This window comes from Ipomoea nil, unplaced genomic scaffold (genome assembly GCF_001879475.1).
Source record: "Ipomoea nil cultivar Tokyo-kokei standard unplaced genomic scaffold, Asagao_1.1 scaffold0465, whole genome shotgun sequence".
In the NCBI taxonomy this organism is placed as follows: domain Eukaryota; kingdom Viridiplantae; phylum Streptophyta; class Magnoliopsida; order Solanales; family Convolvulaceae; genus Ipomoea; species Ipomoea nil.
Window position 1 is genome coordinate 3,223,832 of NW_017616893.1, and position 21,479 is coordinate 3,245,310.

The window sequence follows — 21,479 nt, forward strand, 5'->3', positions numbered from 1 at the left end:
TGTCGTCAAACCCACCACCGTGCGGCTTCTTCTCTCCTTAGCCGTCTCTCGCGGTTAGGTCATTCGGCAGTTGGATGTTCACAACGCCTTCCTCAATGGCAATCTTGCAAAGACAGTTTACATGAGACAGCCGCCCGGTTATGAAGACCAGTCACGGCCGGATAATGTGTGTTTGTTACAGAGGTCACTCTATGGTCTTAAGCAGGCTCCTCGAGCGTGAAGGTTGCATGCTTTCTTGGTGTCGGTTTGTTTTTCACCCTCCAAGACTGATGTTTCTTTATTCATCTATACTCGTGACTCTGTCTATTTATATTTGCTTGTATATGTTGATGATATCCTTGTTATGGGGTCTGATGCTTCGTGTGTTACTCAGCTCCTTACTGACTTAGCCCCGGAGTTTAAGATTCGTGACATGGGTGCTCCGTCCTTTTTTCTTGGCATTGAGACGGTCTCCCAAGATGGTGGTTTGTTTCTTTCTTAGCAGCGATACATGCGAGATATTTTGAGCCGTGCAGGTATGGTGGACTGTAAACCGTTGGTCACTCCGGTTCCTGTGTCCCGACCTTCCTCTGATTCTGTGGTTTCCTACGCGGATCCCACGCAGTATCGCAGTCTTGTTGGGGCTGTGCAGTATCTTACTGTCACTCGCCCGGATCTCTCTTTTACCGTGAATCGGGTCTGTCAGCATATGCACTCTCCGACTACTGAGCATTGGGCTATGCTCAAGCGTGTTCTGCGGTATGTAAAAGGAACTTTGCACTTTGGCATTTTTATTCGCCCTTCCTCCTTTGTTGCGGTTCATACCTTTTCGGATTCGGACTGGGCTGGTGATCCAGCTGACAGGAAGTCTACTAGTGGTTTTGCAGTTTTTCTTGGTGGCAATCTGATTTCCTGGTCTTGCCGAAAGCAACATACGGTTGCTCGTTCGTCTACAGAGGCTGAATACAAGGCTCTGGCTGATGTGTCTGCGGAGGTCACCTGGTTGGTTTCTCTGTTGCACGAGCTTGGGGTGTCGTTGGCTGCTCCTCCCACTCTCTGGTGCGATAATCTGGGTGCGACTTATCTCTGTTCCAACCCGGTGTTCCATGCTCGTACGAAGCATGTGGAAATTGATTACCACTGTGTTCGTGACAAAGTGGTGAAGAAGGAGTTGCAGGTTAGCTTCATTTCCACAAAGGATCAGCTGGCTGATGTGTTCACTAAAGCTCTCCCTGGTCTGCGTTTCTCTACTCTGTGTGGCAAGCTCAATGTTGTTGCTAGTCCACCTTGTGCTTGAGGGGGAGTATTAGGACTCTATTATCATTAGTATTCGTTATCTATTATTATTAGTATTCGTTTTGAAATAGGTTTACTATTCACTACTAGATATACTCTTGTACAGACTCATTATTGATTATTCGGATATATCGTATCCTCACCAAGATCAATTTTAAAATGTGGGAAATAACTGTAATTATGCTAATGTTTTAATAGTTAACAAATTTTTAATAGTAAATGAATTTTGTTAAAATAAGCTAGTAGCTTCCTAACTTTTTTTCCATCTTTGTCCTTATTATTTTAAAGAAATGACGTCGTTTTACCTTTCCCAATTAAATTTTTTTTATCTTGTCCTTTATTCGCAACTTTCACCACAATTATAATAATAATAATAATTATTATTATTAGATGAAGGAGATTCGCAACAATATTGGTACTTCATTATGGGATCTAGATCATGATTATACTAATAATTTTATTTCAAAATGTTAATTTTTTTGAAGAAAAAAATGTTAAATTTTAATATGTAAACAATCTAATTTAAATTTTATGAAGATGTCCTCTTTTGTCTTTTTACATTTATCAGCTTATCAAAAAGTTAATTTTTCCAAACACTTTCAAGCTAAGCATAACAGCTAGTTTAACAACTCTTCAATTTTCAGCTCCTAGCTTATAATTTTTCAGCTTTCAGCTCTTTTTAAGCTTTCAACTACCTTTTCAGCTAGATTTGCCAAACAAGATTTTGATTGTTGAACTCTCTCTAATATTTCTTCTTTATATATATATATATATATATATATATATATATATATATATATATAGAGAGAGAGAGAAAACTCACAAAAAATTTATTTTATTGAGAAACTACATAAGTATAAACTAATTGATAATTGAATTTTTCTCCAATATTTAACCTATGCCTTGAGAATGTGGGTGGAAACAAAATTCCAATTTGATTGTTCTAGCCTAGACTTGGGTGACTTAACAAATTGAAAAAGAAACATGAAAGTAAATAAAACGATGGAATAAAATGGAAAAGTTAGTAAGAATCTACAATTGATTTTTTTTTTTAAAGTCATTTTTGAAGTAAAAAAATCCTAATGAAATTGAAAGCAAAGATATTGAAAGCAAATACAATCACACATTGTGATTTTTTTATTTATTTACACGCCGGCCCCCAAATAAAATAAAAAAAAAAATCACATTATGATATTTTTTTGTAACTTCCTACTTAATTCCTGAAAGCCATCATAATCAAGAAAATAGAGCATATCCCTTGACCCTTTTAAAATGCCAAAGACTTTGACAATTTCATAATTCCATGCTAGGAAATCAATTGACATATGTGAAAAAAAAGAATTGTACCTATTTAATTCGCGTTCGCACACACTTAATCTAATCAAGATCATTAAAAAATATTAGATGGATGCACATGATTCTCACGCTCTCACCTAAGCAAGTGTTCTCATTGGAACCTTCCTTCATGAGGTAATATATATACTACGTACACAGTAATATATATATATATATATATATATATATATATATATATATATATATATATAAAATAAGGCTCATATGCAGCAGTGGCTTTAGGTGCGGCGGTGTGGCCCTATCAGCGTCATCCATTTTGCTTAATCTAACGGCAGCGGCTAATTTCAGAAGATTTAAAGATTTAAGCGCGTCCTGGTAAGTGGGGGGTGTTATGGTAATTGTAGTGGTTATTTATATTGGTCGCTTGTCAGTATACACCAACAGTGTTAACAAAAGACACCAACAGTGTTAGGAAAAAGCACCACAATGAAATGCACAAATACACCAAAAAATACACAACACACCCAAAAAATACACCATATAACTCACCACCCCAATGGTGTATTCTGAACGCTGTGTGATGCTTTTAGTCATACCTAGTGGTGCGTTCTGGTGATGCGTATCTAATTTGTGCATGTTTTTTTGGTGTGCATTTTCTAACATGGATGGTGTATATTTGTATAACTATTAGTGTGGTCGCACTGACCGCTCGGGAAGGCACCAACACGAATTCTCAAATACACCACAGTAAGGTTAATAATGCACCAATAACGAACATAAAACACACAACACTATGATTTGATATATTCTGGTGCCCAATGACGACTTTAACCTTGCAGTTCGCGTACTGTGAGAACGGGCGCGAAAATATCGGAAAAGCCTTGATGAATGTGATTCGTTGGATTTATCTAATCTAATGGCTTACAATTAATCTAATGGCCTACAATATATATATATGGGTCCGGATCAGGTGAGGACCTAATCTTAGGTGAGGACGTGAGGACTAATCTAGACCATTAAATCAGAATGATGTATGATTGAGATTAAAAGAAACAAATCACACGGATTAAGAAAATAAATCCATTTAAAATATTAAAATATATAAATTTAGGGTAAATCAGTCTTATTAAAAGATGTGCATTCCTATACTGAGTGTTGTGCATCAATAACTTCATTGTTGTGCATTCAAACCCCGCCAAAAAATCATACAGTGAACATCCAATGTTCTACGATGCATTGAACTATGTGCTATAATGCACAACTCCCTAGCCTATAGTGCACAACTTACAACACTAGGTTGCACAATCAGCACACACGAATGCACAATCGTACTACCCAGGCATTTATACATATACACGACAATCTAAATATAGACAATATTATACTCAAAAGAACAAGCGAAAAAAAATAAAAAATACTGATTAGTTTGCATGGGCGAACACTCAATCAATGATGAAGAAATCGCGGCTCCAAATTGCAACGGTGATGATCCAAGAAAATAAGAAACCAATTTGGCCAAGGATTACACATGCGTTCACACTTAAAAAAATAGAAAAAGACACTATTATCCCACTTTAACAAAAAAGATCAATCCATGTGATCTCAATAACTCAAATCTGGACCATCCAAATAAAAAAACAAACGCACAAGATTAGTCCTCACGTCCTCACCTAAGATTAGGTCCTCACCTGATCCGGATTCATATATATATATATATATATATATATATATATATATATATATATATATATTGTTGGTGATAATGACCAAAATCGATTTAATATCTCAAAAATAATATTTATATATATACACACGAAATATATATAAAATATTATTGGATATATATCCAAAATATATATATATATACACACAAATATATATATAACAAAACCAACGGTTATATATACATATATATCTACGAAAAAGATATACCAATATAGAGGGGTGATCACATGTGGTCATGTTGTTAGGTGTGGTCATATGGTCAATTATAGGCCATTAGATTAGATAGATCCAATGAATCATATTAATCAAGATTTTTCCAGTATTTTCGCGCACATTCTCCTACCCAGTGAACTGCAAGGGTAAACTCGTCATAAAACACCGGAATAAGGAAAATCACATTGTTGTGTGTTTTATTACACTATTGGTGCATGTTGTCAACACTGTTGGTGTATTCTGGAACCCAACCGCTATAAATGGCCACTGTAATTGCCATAACATGGAAATACACCATTGGTGTGTTTCACTGTGGTGTGTTTTATTACCCTATTGGTGTATGTTGTCAACACTGTTGGTGTATTCTAGAACCCGCCCGCTATAAAATGGCCACTGTAATTACCATAACACCCCCACTTACTAAAACGCACGAAAATTCTCAGAATTACCACTGCCGTTAGATTAAACTGATTCAACGACACAGATATGACCACACGACCACACCTAATGACATGACCACATATGAGAGCTTTTCTACCAATATATATCAACCGAAATTGGAACTAATAATCCTCAGATTATAAATCCAATCCATAACTAAATCAAATAGAGAGAAGGATTTTGCTTAGAAGCATAATCCAAAACCGAAAGAAGGAAAAGATGGCTCGTGTATGGGTATAGCCGGGTTTTTTGCGTGAGTCAAGAGACCACTCTTTCCTTAAAACCTTATTTGCCACCTTCCAAAAGTGCTAGGAGCGTTGATGGACAATTTTAATGTAATGTCCTCGCAAGTGCACGAGTCAATTGTAGTTGTAGCGTGCTTTTAGCAAGGGTCGATCCCTCAGAGAATTGATACGGTGCAATTTAATAACAATGCAATTTAATGAACATAAAATTAAAGTAACTTGACAATATAAAGAATTTTAAAAACCAAACGGCAATCAAAATGGAATAAAAATTAAATGGAAACGCGATAGAAATCAAGGCAGAAAAGATAATTGAAGCCCGCATGGGTAGCTCAACTGGTCATAGAGGTGAAACTTTGAAAGAATGACCAAGGATTGAGTCTCACCAGCGGCAGTGTGGGAGCAACCTCTCAAGGTGAGGGGGGCTCCTTGTGCGCAGTGAGCACCGGTCTAGCCTCTGTGGTTAATGTTCAGTTGAGTCATGGGGGGCTCCTTGTGCGCAGTGAGCACCAGTCTAGCCTCTGTGGTTAATGTTCAATTGAGTCACCATGATTTACATCCTCCCAAATGCTCTGTCGGGCCGGGGTGTAGGGGGCCCTTAGGGTTGGGGTTCAGCCTTCTGAAAGAAAAGATAATTGAATTACTGTGAAACACAATGACAGGGAATAAAGACTGGAATTAGATTTGATAATAAAAATAGAGAAACCTAAGAACATGAATCAATTACCATTGCAATAAAGGAATCACGATTTACAAATACTTGAGCACTAAACATTATAATTAGTATTGTAATCAAATATTATGCACTAAGTACTCATTAGCATTTCGTAAATAAAACATAATGAATTGTAAAGTAAAACTAAAACTACTGCAAAAGCTTAGAAAGAAATTAATTAAACACCCTAATCTTAATAAAAATTTCAAATGGAATTATCACATCTCCCGTAAACATAAATGTGAAAATCACTTTGTAATGCACAGAATTGAAGTTGTAATCAAAACAATTTGACCTTGCTAACAAGAATTGATGATACCAAATTGAATTGCTGCCACTGAATTAAAGCTGCACCCAAAGAATTATCACCCGGATTAATTTGCTGGTGAGAGATTGAAGCTGCTGCGTGCGTCGGTCAGAAACATAGCCACCGCCGGCGCCGCCGAGAACAGTCCGGGGTGAATTGATGATCTTGTTTCTCCATTGTTGCCGCCTTTTATACTGCTCTAGCTCCAACGGTAACTCCATGATTCAGATCGAGAATAGCCGCAGAAAATTCTTGAAGCAAGGATTGCCGTCGAAAATCTTCCCGCTATTTAATGGGATCACCAGAGGACTTCATCTGCGGAATACTGATTTGCTGAGCTCTGCGCCTTTCTTCTCGTAAGTAATTTTGACTTTCTGAAATCTATTAAATAGGCTAATAATAATAATAATAATAATAATAATAATAATAATAATAATAATAATAATAATAATAATAATAATAATATTAGAGACCATATATAACTAATCTACATTTATTAAACTCCTACTGTACATGTACTACTAAAATTATAAATATTAATCATTAAATTAGGATCAAGAAATTTTCAAAAAAAAAAAAAAATTAGGATCAAGAAATTATTAGACTAACAGAATTCAAATAATAAAATAAATTTAATAAAAACAACCTAAAATTGAATAATACTACTAAAAACTAATTATAGCAATAATAAATAAAAATAGATAAGAAATAAGCAATTATTTGCAACTTAACTATAAAAAGGTTATTTAAAATAACACTAAAAATAATGTTTATCAGCGTCGTGGCCTAGGTTTCCCAGGATAAAACGCGCTTCGGTTCGACGTTTGAGCACCCAAACGAACGAACCCGGCGAATTAGAGCAAAGCCTTGAACACAGTTAGGCTTAAGAAAGGAGTAGAAGCAGAGTTTTGAAGCTGGAAAAACGTGCAAGTGTATCTCTCTTGTTGTGTTCTTGTTTTCTGTGTGAAAAATCTGCTGTCCAACTCCCTTCTTATATAGGGATGAAGGAACTAATAGCATTCATTATGGCCTTTAAAACTTGGCCTTGTAACACCTGGCCACTATGAGATTAAATTTTGAATTTAATCCCACAAGTATTGTCCCAACTGTGTTACTTTCGGCCTCCTTTCGACCAACGTCCAAGGCCGAACTTTCAAGTGACTTTGGAAAATGGTACCAAAAGTTGGCATACCTTAGCTCGCAAGGCCTGCCAACTCAAACTTGAATCAAACCTTTTCGATCTTAGTTTGGGATGCACCCCCCTTGTGCACAAGAGAGAGCCTCTATGTTATACAATTCAATAAGCCTTTAAAGGACTCTTGTATAAATAGTGGGCCAAATCCTCTTCCCAAACCAATGTGGACAAAAGCTCACTTTTTCCCTTCATTTTCCCAACTCAATGGGTCTACTTTGAGAATCAATATCTCATTCACCTATTATCCGTTTTGAGCGTACAATATATCAATCTCTTCGTCTCACTACGAAGAACTCGAATCCACTTTGACCCGACCCAAATCAAAAATGGACCCCACTGATAATTGTACCACAAAGTAGCCACTTAAAATGTCATTGCATTTTAATGCTATTTTTCCAACATATATATATATATATATATATATATATATATATATATATATATATATATATATATATATATATATATATATATATATATACTAACTTTTTAATAGTTTGTAATTTTGATTAGTTTTTAAATAATTTACAAAGAAAATTAGGTAAAGTAAAATCAAGTAGGGAAAAAATTTTCCCGTCTAAGGGTGAATGCATATTAATAGATTTGTAAGATCATTATTATTATTATTATTTTGTGTGTAAATCACGATATGATCCGGGTCTTTCTCGGTCCGTTTAACTTTGTAAGATCATTATTGCAAATGAGATTAGCAATATGAATGCATGTATTGTCTTTAACATTTAAATATTACATTGTATGACTATACTTACATTTTTAATAAAACTAATTGTGCTTTGTATCATAACATTACAACAATACTTATAAATTTTTGTCTGTGCACCGCACGGGACAAATATATATATATATATATATATATATATATATATATATATATATATATATATATATATATATATGTGTGTGTGTGTGTGTGTGTGTGTGTATGTGTGTGTGTGTGTGTGTGTAATATTTTAAAAAATATAACTTTTTAAAAATTTTTAAATAGAAAAAAATTAATATTATTTATAGACTTTTTTTAAACTTTGAATTTAAAAAAAAAATGTCCGCGGACCGGCTCGCGGGGCCCGCCAACCCATATGGGGCGGGCTTTGGTTGCATAAACCTTAGCCTGCGGGTTTGGTGGGCCGACTTGCAAAAGCCCGCAATAAATTAAGTCCGAAAAATTTTGCATGTGCATCCCTTGGAAAACAATCATTATTGTGTGGACCATGGTCCACACAAGTTGTGTAGACCATATTTTGTCTACTATAAAATAATGTATATTCAGTACAAATATAATGTAAATTCAGTACAAAAATAATGTATATTGCATACAGGGGATATACATTATTTTTGTTATGAGTGTACATTATATTGTATATTGTACATTAAGTACAAAAATAATGTACATTTAGTATATTAAAATGTACTTTTTATTATGGTCCACATAACATTGTGTGGACTATTGTCCATACAATAATTTGCCCTTGGAAAATGACTTACCAAAAAAAGGAAAGTCATTTTTCCCCAAAACATACATATTTTCCTTTGATTAATGCATCATTTTCCATTGACATTTTTTTCCCCCATCTTGCCAAACACTAAAAACTCAAAAGTCATTTTTTGGGTTTTCAAACGCACCCTAATTGAATGTCAATTGGATAAGGAACAAATTTGACTAATTTTGTAAATTGGTGAGGGTTCATTGCTTACCCCTAATGCCTATGCTTTGAGAATGTGGAAACAAAATTGCAAAGAAACTGACAATTGGTTTCACCCATTACTGTTCTCATAATGGTTCACCATGATTCCTGGGTTAGAGGCTTGCGAAAAAGCAGATGTTATATCATTATACTGTTTTTTAATCCAAAAAATCTTAAAATCAAAATTAACACTTTGTTCTAATCTAGACCTGGGTGACTTACCAAATTGAAAAAGAAAAACAAAAGTAAATAAAACGATGGAATAGAATGGAAAAGTTAGTAAGAATTTATAATTGTTTAAAAAAAACTCATTTTTGAATTAAAAAAATCCTAAATGTTAGAAACATTTATTTTATATGTCGCCTCTTACTTTTCCCTACTTCTATATATGTTGTTCTTATATTATTGTTAGCTCTGGTGTATATACAAACAATTATTATTGAAAAGATTTCAGTTGCATAAACGTTATCCCAAAAAACTTTAGGTAAGGAAGTCTAATTTACAACAGGTTATCAGCATGACTCGTCATCATAACGGTAGAGCTTGATTCCGTATGCATTTTATTTTCTGAAAACAATTATAGCATTGTACATGCACTACTGGAAATTATAAAATTTCCGACCACCTGAAAGTAATCTTAAATCAAGTTGAAAGTAAAAGGCTTTCGACTTGATTTAAGATCACTTTCAGATGGTCGGAAATTTCATAATTTCCAGTAAAGATGTATATTGATTATCAATATTGATGAATTTTAATTGACAATACCCTCCATAAAACCGGGTTAATATTAGATAACAGGTAGGAAATATAAATTGAATTGATAGGGTCCAATACCTTTAAAATAATATAAATGAGCTAGGGCCCTTAAAATAATATAATTGAGCTAGGGCCCAATACGCTGAAAATATAATATAAATGAGCTACCAATGTACCGGATGAATCCATAGCGCAAATTATGCCCTGGAAACGTGTTCACCGTGAATGGTGAACACAAGTCCAAACGACGTCGTTTTTACGTTAAAAAAAAATTCGCCGATGTGGAGTTAACGGCGCGCGTCTGATCAAATTATGAATTTTCTGTTATGAGATTATGAATGTAATGTAAATTTATAATCTCATAACAGAAAATTCATAATCGCATAAAAGTAAAATATTTATTAAATTATGAATTTTCTGTTATGAGATTATGAATGTAATGTAAATTCATAATTTCATAACAGAAAATTCATAATTTCATAACAGAAAATTCATAATTTCATAACAGAAAATTCATAATCTCATAACAGAAAATTCATCATCTCATAACAGAAAATTTATAATCTCATAATTGAAAATTCATAATCTTATAACAGAAAAATCATAATCTCATGGTTCCAAATTGAATGTGTAGGCATGGTTCCAAAGTGAATGTGCATGCATGGATTCGTAATTTATGAATGTCCGTGATTTCGGACAGGAATGTGTAGGCATGGTTCCAAAGTGAATGTGCAGGCATGAATTCATAATTTATGAATGTCCGAAATCATTGCTCACCTCAAATTAAAGTGAAACCGCGAAATGTGAAAATGAAAAAGAAAAGTCACGCAATTAATTAAGAAAAAAAAAAAAAAAAAAGATAACGGTGTACTAACACCGTTGGAACCGTGTTCACCATGAATGGTGAACACGGTTCCATGGCATAACGATTGAATCCATAGTGGGTGGACTACCATTCCACTCTAACAATGGCAATTTATATCCTACACACGGCGCGCGTTGCACTGTGCGCCCATATGCAAAACGACGTCGTTTTAATTAATTTATTTTTTTTGAAATTTTCCGCCCCAGTGTATGGCAGTTATTTTTTCTTTAAAAAAAAAAACCCTGTTTAAAAATGTACATAATGTTATACTAGAATACACATAATTGTATACGAATGTACATAATTATATAACAAAATATACACTCTTTTTAAAAGAAAATACACATAATCTAACATAATACATAATAAACATAAACTTTTAACATAATACACATCAACTCTTAACATAATACACACAAATTTTCTGATTCGGATGTACATAATTGTATAAAAAGAATGTACATAATTGTATAAAAATGTACATAATTGTATGAACAAATATACATAATTGTGTGAACAAATATACATAATCACAGCAATTTCCTACCGCGCCTCCCAAAACGACGTCGTTTTGGGAGGCGTGCGACGCACAATGCTACGCGCGCCGTGGTGTAGGGTATAACGATTGCTCTAACAATAGTTATGCTGTGCAACCGAATGCACCATGCGCATGATGCATACGATGCAAAACGACGTCGTTTTGACTAAAAACGCGCGTCCCACTAAAAAAAAAATCAGGTTCGATTCTCGGCAATAGCATTATTGTGGATATATAGTTATGAATTTCTGGATATATAGTTATGAATTTATGGATATTTAGTTCATTCATTGTGGATATTTAGTTCATTCATTGTAGATATTTACTTCATTCATTCACTGTGGATATATAGTTATGAATTTCTGGATATATAGTTATGAATTTTTGGATATTTAGTTCATTCATTGTGGATATTTAGTTCAATCATTGTGGATATTTAGTTCATTCATTGTAAATTTTTACTTCATTCATTCACTGTGGATATATAGTTAAGAATTTGTGGATATATAGTTATGAATTTATGGATATATAGTTATGAATTTATGGACATATAAAAATGCTATTGCCGGGAATCGAACCTGATTTCTTTTTTAAGTGGGACGCGCGTTTTTTAACCAAAACGACGTCGTTTTGCATCGTATGCACCATGCGCATGGTGCATTCGGTTGCACAGCATAATTTGCGCCACTCTAACTAGAAGACTACAAAAGACAATTGACGCGCTACGCCATTGAGCATGGCCGGATTTTAGGGTGTGCAAGATGGGTAACAACACATGGTCTCAATTTTTAGAGGACCAAATATTTATTTTTCACCTAGTTACATAAGAAATAAAAAAAATCTACTATTAATCCTAAAACTCATTAGTTTTTTCCCAAATCACTTCTCTCTCCTAATAATTAGGACCTATTTAATTAAGTATGGCAAAACCATTCTATAACTGAAAAGAAGAGTCATATATTTTACAGTATTAGTTTTAAGGGGGAATCAACGATTTGGTCCCTCAGTTATTAGCGAACTGTCAATGTAGTCCCTCAATCACGTATTCATCGATTTGGTCCCCGAAAATAATTATTTTTCGTCGATTCAGTCCCTCCGCCCGTATTCCGTCAATAATCCGGCGATAACTCCGATTTTCCATGGGCAATTTAGTCTTTTCACGTCATTTTCTTCATTAACTCTGACCAAGCTTCGCCGGAGGGAGCTCCATCTCTTCTGCTCGTCGAAATGAGCTCACCGCCAAAAAAGAGAGTCGACCTGAGCCGTAAAAAAGGGAGCTTCATCTTGGATAGTCTGGCTTTAGTGTCTAGTCATACCTTGAAATGGGATAAAAAGAATAGGAAAGATCTCAGAGCGGGGGAAAGGAGGGATAAGAGGTAACCAGTAAAAACAGTACCCTTGGTGTCATCTTCCTTGAAAATCCAATTTCATGCCTGGATAAAATGGGTGTAGTATATGGTTTGTGGGTTTATGTATGGTTTAATTTTCACTCCTAGTTTTCAAAAGTTGTAATTTAGCGATTCACCACAAAATACAAGCTTCCATTTTTTTCCCACTATTTTCGCCGGTCCACCGTCAACGTACAACCAGCCGTATATCGTCCGCGCGAGCGTTCAACTCCGACGATTGCACAACTCCGACGACCACAACCCGCTGCGCCGACCAATACTGCTGCTGTCGGCGCCGCCGCTTGATGAACCAAAAACGATTAGGATCATCGACATCGGAGATTCCGGCCACCGTCATTGGACAGCCGGCTGTCGACAGCGAAGGAGACACGGGCGAAAGAATATGCGAGAGGGGACCAGACATGTTTTTAAAGATTCCGGCGATTCTTTGAAATTTCCTCCGATATGGCAGAGATCAGAACATGCCTGGCTTGAGAAAGCCATTGGTGAGGCGGTTGAGAAAGCCATTGGTGAGGCGGTTCTGAGAAAACTTGATCCCAGTTGAAATTTTCCTGGTGTTTCTGTGTCGTGTGGTGAAAGACAGACAGTGGTATTTCTTCAGCCTGAGCCTGAAGATTGTTGAATCATATTACAAAGCTCCGGCGACTACAAAGTCACCTGCCTTGACCTCAAAGCCTCCTCCGGCACTGATCCTCATATCTAAACATGGTTTCTCTCTCATTTTATCCTCACCCAACTTCCCCAGCATTCTCTGCCGTTATCCTCGCTCCCTTCCTCTTCCACAATCTGTGGGGGTGGAAATACTAGAACTGGGTCTCAAAAGCATGGCCCTTCTGCTTAGGGAAGGCCTGGAAATTCTGGGAAGAACACTAAATTCTGACTAGACCTGGGTCTGGGTCTATGAACTATGCTTCTGCAGTGGGGAAGGAAAAGGATGGAGCTCCCTCCAGAAGGAGAATTATTTTCGGGAACCAAATCGATGAATAAGCAATTGAGTGACTACATTGACAATTCGTTAATAACTGAGGGACTAAATCATTGATTCCCCCTAATTTTAAAGATTGCACTTATATTTTTGATAAGGCCCCATTTATTTATAAGAACGGGGTCACAAAATTTTGAGCAGTAATGATTTGTTCTATTTTGGGAACATTACCCTTGCCTGATGTTGTTGGGAACACTACCCTCGGCCCTCGCCTGTTTTGGGCTGATGATGTTGTTACCATATAGTCCCTAGCCATTTGCATGTCCTCAACCATTTTGAATGGGAAAACTCCATACCATATAGTCCCTAGCCATCAAAACATATCGGTCCTAATGTCATCAAATTAAATTCAAAATGTGTAGGCATTTCCTGAGCTTGGATGTGTAGGCATCTCAATGAGCTTGGTAGGTACCACATATATATATATATATATATATATATATATATATATATATATATGGTACAATTGTGCATTCAATTGTGTAAACTGTTATAGTTGACTTGTGGGTTGTGGAACCCATTGCTGTGGATTGTGGGTTTCAAAGCCATTATTCCTTATTGACGATGATTCATTAAAATCGCACTAGAAACTTTCTAGGTGTATGTTGGATTCTTGAATTTTTTAGGTAGTAAAGATTTATGATTACGGTATAAACTTCTAAATTTTGTTTACAAGAAATATATGTATGTATATATATATATATATATATATATATATATATATATATATAGAGAGAGAGAGAGGGTGGGGGGGGGGGGGGCAGGAAAACAAATGAAGAAGCAAGTAATGAATCACACTACAAATGTTGTGAATTATTTAAAGAATAAACGGGGCAAAATGTTTATTATTATTATAGTTTACAAAATTCGAAGAGTGAAGACAAAATTAGAGAATGCCACGAGGACAAAAACGTGAATCTCTCTACTCTCTCAAACTCCAAAGGTCTGGTCAGGCTCAATGGCTCATACTTAATGAATAATGTAGGTCAGCGCCAAAGCAAGCAGCATTAGAAGGTACGCTATCCCCTGATCAATGCTAGTTCCTGCCACAACCACACCTCTCTTTTAAATACAAACAATATAGCAGCACAGACTTAGCTCAAGAAAAAAAAGACCAAAATTTAAATTTTAACGGCAACAATGTAGGGATGATGTTCAAAGTGGACAGATCCTTTGCGCACCGAATTTGACCTTTTGGCCTTGTCTACTGAACCATGAATCACCGTGATCTACTCTGTCGGGCCAGAATGTGAGGAACTATTGGGATTGAGAATTCAACCTTTTGGGAGAAGATACAAACAGTATAATCAACAAAATATTTTTAAAAATATATATGTATTAATTACCATCGCTGGTGGCCGTGGGAGAAGAGGGTGGAGCAGCCTGATCTGCGACGGCCGGAAAACTGACGGCAGCCAGGACAAGAGTAAAGATGGCCACCGCCAACATTGAAGCCCTGCTCATCATTGCCATTTTGGTTAAACTCCACGGCGTCCTAAACCAGACGGGCGACGCGGAGTTTGAATGAGAGGAAAGAGTAGAAAACACAGACAATGGTATGATTATTAAGGATGTTCTATGTTATATGGTGAGATAAGAGGTAGATGTTTGAAGGACACACACATATATATACCTACAATCAGGGTATTTCGATCCATTGTTGTGGTGCAGAGAGAAAATAGGCAAACTCAGTAAACTTTGGCTAAACATTCCTGATTAAAATGCAGGGGAATTCTATCCAAACACCTCCATTATTAACATAACACAACATCACAATAATAACAAAAGAAAAATATCGTCATCACGGGCTTAGCTTACATAGACAGGGCAAATTATATCGTGGACCGCGGTCCACAAAGCATTGTGGTCAAGTCTAAAACGACGTCTTTTCTTTTATTTAATAAAAAGAAACAGCATCCATTCTGCATAAAGTAGCTTTATTTGTATAATATTTCAATTTTATTTCAACACAACTACAGTTTATTTCGATATAACTACAATTTCATTCGACAATATACACTCAAATATGTGAAACTGTTATTCAGTTTCATTTTATATACATTTCAGTTTCATTTCAACACAACTACAGTTTCATTTCAATTCAATTACAATTTCATTTGATAATATAAAAATAATGTGAGACAGTTTCATTTTAGATATACTATAGTTTCATTTTATAATTAATACACCAAAAATACAGACTCCGTTATATTAACGGCAACCGTTTCTTTACTTAAAGAAGCGGCACCGTTTTTGGACCATGGTCCACAAAGCTTTGTCGATCATGGTCCACGATATAACAACAGACTAGACAGTATTTGGGATAGAAATCATAAATATAAAAATATCACCCGCACGGGCTTATAACTCACTAGTTTAGTAGACAGTATTTTGGGACAATATAAAAATGTTAGGGAGACGGAGGACCCTTACCCTTAGCTTGCCCTATTCATAGCTTCTAAGTACATAACTACCAATAACTACACCGTACCCCAACAATATCTAACATTAATTATGAACAAAAGTTTCTAGCTGAGCCATGCATATAGTGGAACTTGAGAGTAACATGAAATTGCATAAGAACAAAAACCTAAGAAGCAAGCCAAGTCAGGAAGGGAGAAACAACGGGTCCTCATTGTTTTTGTAGATTTCAAACAACTGCTTAGAGTAGCGTTGTGCCAAACTCCAACACTTTTCAAGCCCCTTAGGATCGTGTTCTTCTAATTCCTTAACAGACTTGATTACATCTCCCTTCAGGTTTCCGTCAGTAAGAAACTGAGCCAATTGACTGCCCCTGTAGCAGTAGTCAACAAAGACAATTAGGCCATAATTTAATAAAGGTGAGAAAATTAAACGTGTAGTGAAACACACTTCAACAACAATCCAATTATGCTATGAAATCCCTATGGATGATGAATTGCAAGTTACCCCATAATTGTGATTTATTCTTTCAGGTGATGATGAGCAGGATTCTACATATGGAAGGATATTAACTCATAAAACATAGACCCCGTGCTTAAAACTTAAGTGAAATGGAAGCTGGAACTACTCTCTAGGATGAACATATTCAAACAATAGGGGGTAACCCCAGCCAAGATGGCTAAGGATATAAACTTGTAACCACAAGGTCACGAGTTAGAATCCCAACCCTCTTGGTTTAAGTCGGTCAATTATGAGCAACCTAGGCTAGTTTACCTCCTTGTGGTCCTTAGTCAGTTAAAATCACAAGACAGAGTTTACCCCGTGCACACCTCAGGTAGTGGTTGCGGGTTTCCATCGTCACCCCAAAAACATATTCAAACAATAAATTTTCCCTAAAGCTTGAAGTTCAATTCTATTTCTACTTCCTATGGTAATATTTTCCAAAAAACTATTCTTCCAGGGCTTCTTATACATAAGTAAGTTTCTTTCATTAGAATCAGTTTGAAACATATGAGAAATTAGATGCAAAGTTAGCACTACACTAGCTTCAAGTGAGCAACCCAAGTAATCAAATGCACTAGGTAACAAACAAAAAGGATAATGATAATTAATGGATATGCAAAGGGTTCTGTGAGCTTTATGACGAAGTCACCTTCATATATAATATATATATATATATATATATATATATATATATATATATATATCCCTTTTAGTGCATATATTTGAATAGTAGCTGCTGTAGACTTTTTTATGTTAGGTCCATACCTGTATGCATCACATTGGCTAAAGCCTCGCTCATTCATGTACATTGTGGATTTACAATTCTTTTCATCATCAGTTTGCATCCTATAGAGGGCACAAACAGCCTTCATACAAAGCTCAGGAACCTCGGCAAAAGCAGTAAGCATATCTGCCTCATAATCCCACTCTAACTTATGAGTTTTCTTCCTTCGAATTCTAGAGATAATTTCACCAAAGGTCTCTTCATTGTCAGATGCGATTTCTGGATCAAAAGAAGAATCATCAGCTGCAGAAGCATCGTTATTGTTAGAACCATCATTACTGTCAGAAAGACCATCACCATTACAATCATCATCATCATCAACGATAAAGCCATCCAAGCTTTCTCCTTCATTGTCTGACTCATCATCTTCATCTTCATCACCACAATTAGCACCACAATTATTTTCATAATTTAGAGACCTCTTCACTCCATCACCTTTGTCTTCATAGCTTTTCAACTTCACCAAACGCCGCCTACTACCTGAATCTTTTACTTCATCCTCAGAAACAGTAGATTCCATCGAGTTTTTCTTTGGATGATAATCTCTTGGTTGTTCATCGGAATGTCTAATCCCAAGCCTACAAAGTGGAAGATTATCATCATCACTATCACTGTCAGTGACAACAATATTGTAAGCTCTCTTCCTTTTTGGAGTTGATATACATGGAGCACCGTTGTTCGGGCCAATCAAGTCGTCATAATCATCATCGCTATGGATCACAGGAGATATCTTTATGTTATTATTTGAGTACAACTTATTTTCACTCATGCTATTCCCAATTCCATAATCAGGCAAGCCGCCTACCACTTTGCTTTCTGATAGAGAAGGCATACAAAGTTCATTTGTGTCCTCATCACTTCCATCAATGTCAATAACTCTATTTACTGCAGATTTCACCCCAGATGGTGTACATGGAGCTATCTTCTTATTAGGGTGCCCTTCTTCTACAAGCCTTATGCGCTTCCTAATATGATCAACATCCTTCTCCCCGTTTTCATGTTCGGACTCTGTTCCAGATGTTTCCATGCCAGTCTTAGGATGTATTGTCCCGTCAATTTTTGTTACTTCCTCTACTGCTTGCAGACCATCTAAAGTGGCCGAGGCAAGAGATGCATTTTGTAAGCACCGATGTTCATTCATCTCCTCTTTATTGTGCACTGCAGTATTCCCATCTTCCGAAACCAACTTCTTTTCTAACTCCGTTATCAACAATTGCATTTCTTCGCACTTCCCTTTCCATACCTCAATATCAGTTTCAGCCTTTCTTTTCTCACATTCCAAAACCTTATTCTCAGTCATCAACCGTAAAACCTCATCCTCTCCTTCAATCTCTTCTTCAGTCAAATCAATTACCCCTCCCATTGGTTTAAGCCCTTCACCCATAACACTGTTTGTAACATTTTTGGTGTGTGTTTCCTGTGCTTCAATCTCTTTACTATTTCTTTTCAATAATTGAAGCTCATTCTCAACGGCAATCTTCTCGCCTTCCAATGCTACAAGCTTATGTTGGAGCAATTCAACCTCGTTTTTCTTCCCTTCAATCTCCAACTCCAAAGCAGCACACCTATTCCAAGCCTCCTTCCGACTATCTTCCAAATTTAAACACTGCCTGCAACATTCATATTCACTCTGTACACAAACTCTACGCATAGCATCGTTTCCATCTAATAGTTCCACACTACTATCCATATTAACCTTCCAAGGTTTCTTGTCAATGTTCAAATTTGATCTAAAAACATATAAAAGAGACATTAATTCAAGATTGATTTACTTAAAAAAAAAAAAAAACTAATAATAATAATAATAATAATAATAATAATAATAATAATACCACCCCACCACCACCACCAACAACAACAAAAACAAAAACAATAATTCAATTACGGAATCAATGTAAATAGAGGTCTAGCAGAAATTTAAGTCACCCCTGTTCCAACCCTAAACCCCCAAATTCTAGCCCCCAATTAGGTAAAACTGTTGGCTATTCATCATGATTAGAGATTGTTTATGGACTATGGTTCTACTTCTCCCAGTAACTTCAAATTTAGGGCTTAAATAAGATACACTATAATACATTTTATAATCATAATCTTTGACAAACATGTAAAAAGTGACTACAATGGTCTGATCATACTCCTCAAAACACAGACTTTTAGCATCAACTATTAACTAACCATCATAGAAAATTTTTCTTAATATAGGAAAAGTAGAGAGCATTTCAAGAATACTAAACCCTTCAAATTCTTACAAAGCTTCAACATACAGTACTTAACTCACTATTAATTTATACCTGACAACATTCAGAAGCAAATAAATTTTCAAAAATAGAAAAGAAAACGAATGGGCAGTTCTAGTAATGGTGAACTTACAATTGCTGAAGAATTGTGAAGCATTCAATGGTTGTAGAAATCTGAACGCTGTGATCCCAAGTAAAAGTATGAAGCTGTAACGTCACCCGAAACCCGAAAGGATTTTTGTTAACGTCAGCAGGTCTAGACGCTAGACGAGGCTTTAGCGTTCAAAGCGTACTTACCATTTAGGAAACTTCTGAATATACTGTAGTAGTAGTCTATTAGAATGAAGATACCTTACCATTTTATTCGTTGGAAAATTGCAGTTTGGTCCCTGAATATACCCAAGTTCTAACTCAGACTCAAATTATTACTGTATTTGTTTTTTACTCATAAGTAATGAGGGGTGAGTTTGTTCCCTGACATTAAACCTAACAGAAAATCTAAGAACCCTACATTATTTGAGTGATAAAGTAGAAAATCATATATTATTCTCACTCTTATATTCAAACTATTTTCGTTGTATTATTTTCCCCTTCTCACGCTCATATTTCAAGGTTCTTCAATTTCAAAAACATTTCAATAACTCTTGCATGACTAGTTAAGAACTTAGACCTCATATAAGGAACATGAGCCTCAGTACAAATTAGAGGCAGGCAATTCGATTCCGTTTATTTGAACCGCATCGAACTAGTAATAGAAAATCGAACGGTTCGGGATTCTTGTAAACCGAACGGTTTAGTACTGAACCGAACCGAACCGAAACTGAACAGTTTGGCAAAAATCGAACCGAATACTATATGATTTTTTTAATAAATAATAATAATAATAATAATAATAATAATAATAATAATAATAATAATAATAATAAAAGTAGTAAATCCAAGTCCCTTGATGCCTGCTCCGTAGTTCAATTCTTATTCTCACTGGTATCTCCCTTAAATTTTTTATTTGATTTCTTTATAGTTTGTTCTCTACATTGCACTTTTGTTGTTTGTCGTAATTATTTTTTACGTCACAATTATATCTAACTTGAGTTATATTTACAATATTCAGTATTTTCCTTAGTTTCATGTTTCTATAAATTTAATGTGCTTTACAGTCATTCTAATTTTGATTTCCAGTGCACTAGATTATTTTCTAGTACTGGAATATATTTCGAGTGCACTAGCAATAACAGATTGTGTCCAAAAATTAACTATATAGTACTTGACATTTGTTATTCTAATATCAACTATACAGATAGATGATTATTCATCTTGTCAATAAAAATATTTCAAGTGAACCAACTAAAGAGTCGGTTGTGCAAAAAGTTAACTAATGCTTGGTAATTAGTACTTAGTATTGTGTTTGAACTTTGGATTGCTATTTTGTTATATAATGTTTAGAGTTTGGATTTGGATTATGTGAATATGTATTGTTTGGTAGTATGTTCAAAAAATTAGAAAATATTGAGATTTGAGGATCTTAAACCGAACCGGATTAAATTCGAACCAAAATCGAACCGAACTCTAATGTTAAACCGAATGGTTTAATTTTTTTAAAACCGAAACCGAAAAAATCGAACTGAAACCCGAAACTCCCACCCCTAGTACAAACAAAGAAGCACTTGATCACCATTTTCCTAAAAGTTTATGATTTTCCTTACTATGCAACAAGGGTAATCAAATCATAATTTTTTTTAGATATAAGAAAATGTATAATTTCTCAGGTTACTTTTATGAGAAATTCACCAAGGATTAACTTGAGATTTTTAGTATGTAAAAATTATCATGACAACATATGAAAATTTTATTATATATATGATACA

At 35.2% G+C, this 21,479-nt stretch overlaps 2 protein-coding genes and 2 long non-coding RNA genes across 4 annotated transcripts; 2 read left to right on the forward strand and 2 right to left on the reverse strand.

Moving 5' to 3' along the window:
• The first annotated feature begins 490 nt into the window (after window positions 1-490).
• On the forward strand, window positions 491-2,010 carry LOC109173091 (uncharacterized mitochondrial protein AtMg00810-like). The gene is made up of 2 exons (XM_019322347.1): window positions 491-1,091; window positions 1,979-2,010. The coding sequence occupies exons 1-2, from the start codon at window positions 491-493 to the stop codon at window positions 2,008-2,010; spliced, it is 633 nt and encodes a 210-aa protein (XP_019177892.1).
• A 595-nt stretch (window positions 2,011-2,605) lies between these two features.
• Window positions 2,606-16,952, forward strand: LOC109172987. Its single transcript, XR_002052829.1, has 3 exons — window positions 2,606-2,618; window positions 12,026-12,028; window positions 16,747-16,952. It is a non-coding gene; the product is annotated as an uncharacterized LOC109172987 (long non-coding RNA).
• On the reverse strand, window positions 14,485-15,291 carry LOC109172985. The gene is made up of 2 exons (XR_002052828.1): window positions 15,015-15,291; window positions 14,485-14,711 (listed from the first exon to the last, which is right to left on the reverse strand). It is a non-coding gene; the product is annotated as an uncharacterized LOC109172985 (long non-coding RNA).
• Window positions 16,006-19,908, reverse strand: LOC109172984. The gene is made up of 3 exons (XM_019322230.1): window positions 19,748-19,908; window positions 17,359-19,107; window positions 16,006-16,462 (listed from the first exon to the last, which is right to left on the reverse strand). The coding sequence occupies exons 2-3, from the start codon at window positions 19,065-19,067 to the stop codon at window positions 16,276-16,278; spliced, it is 1,896 nt and encodes a 631-aa protein (XP_019177775.1). The 5' UTR covers window positions 19,068-19,107; window positions 19,748-19,908; the 3' UTR covers window positions 16,006-16,275.
• Between the last annotated feature and the right edge of the window lie 1,571 nt (window positions 19,909-21,479).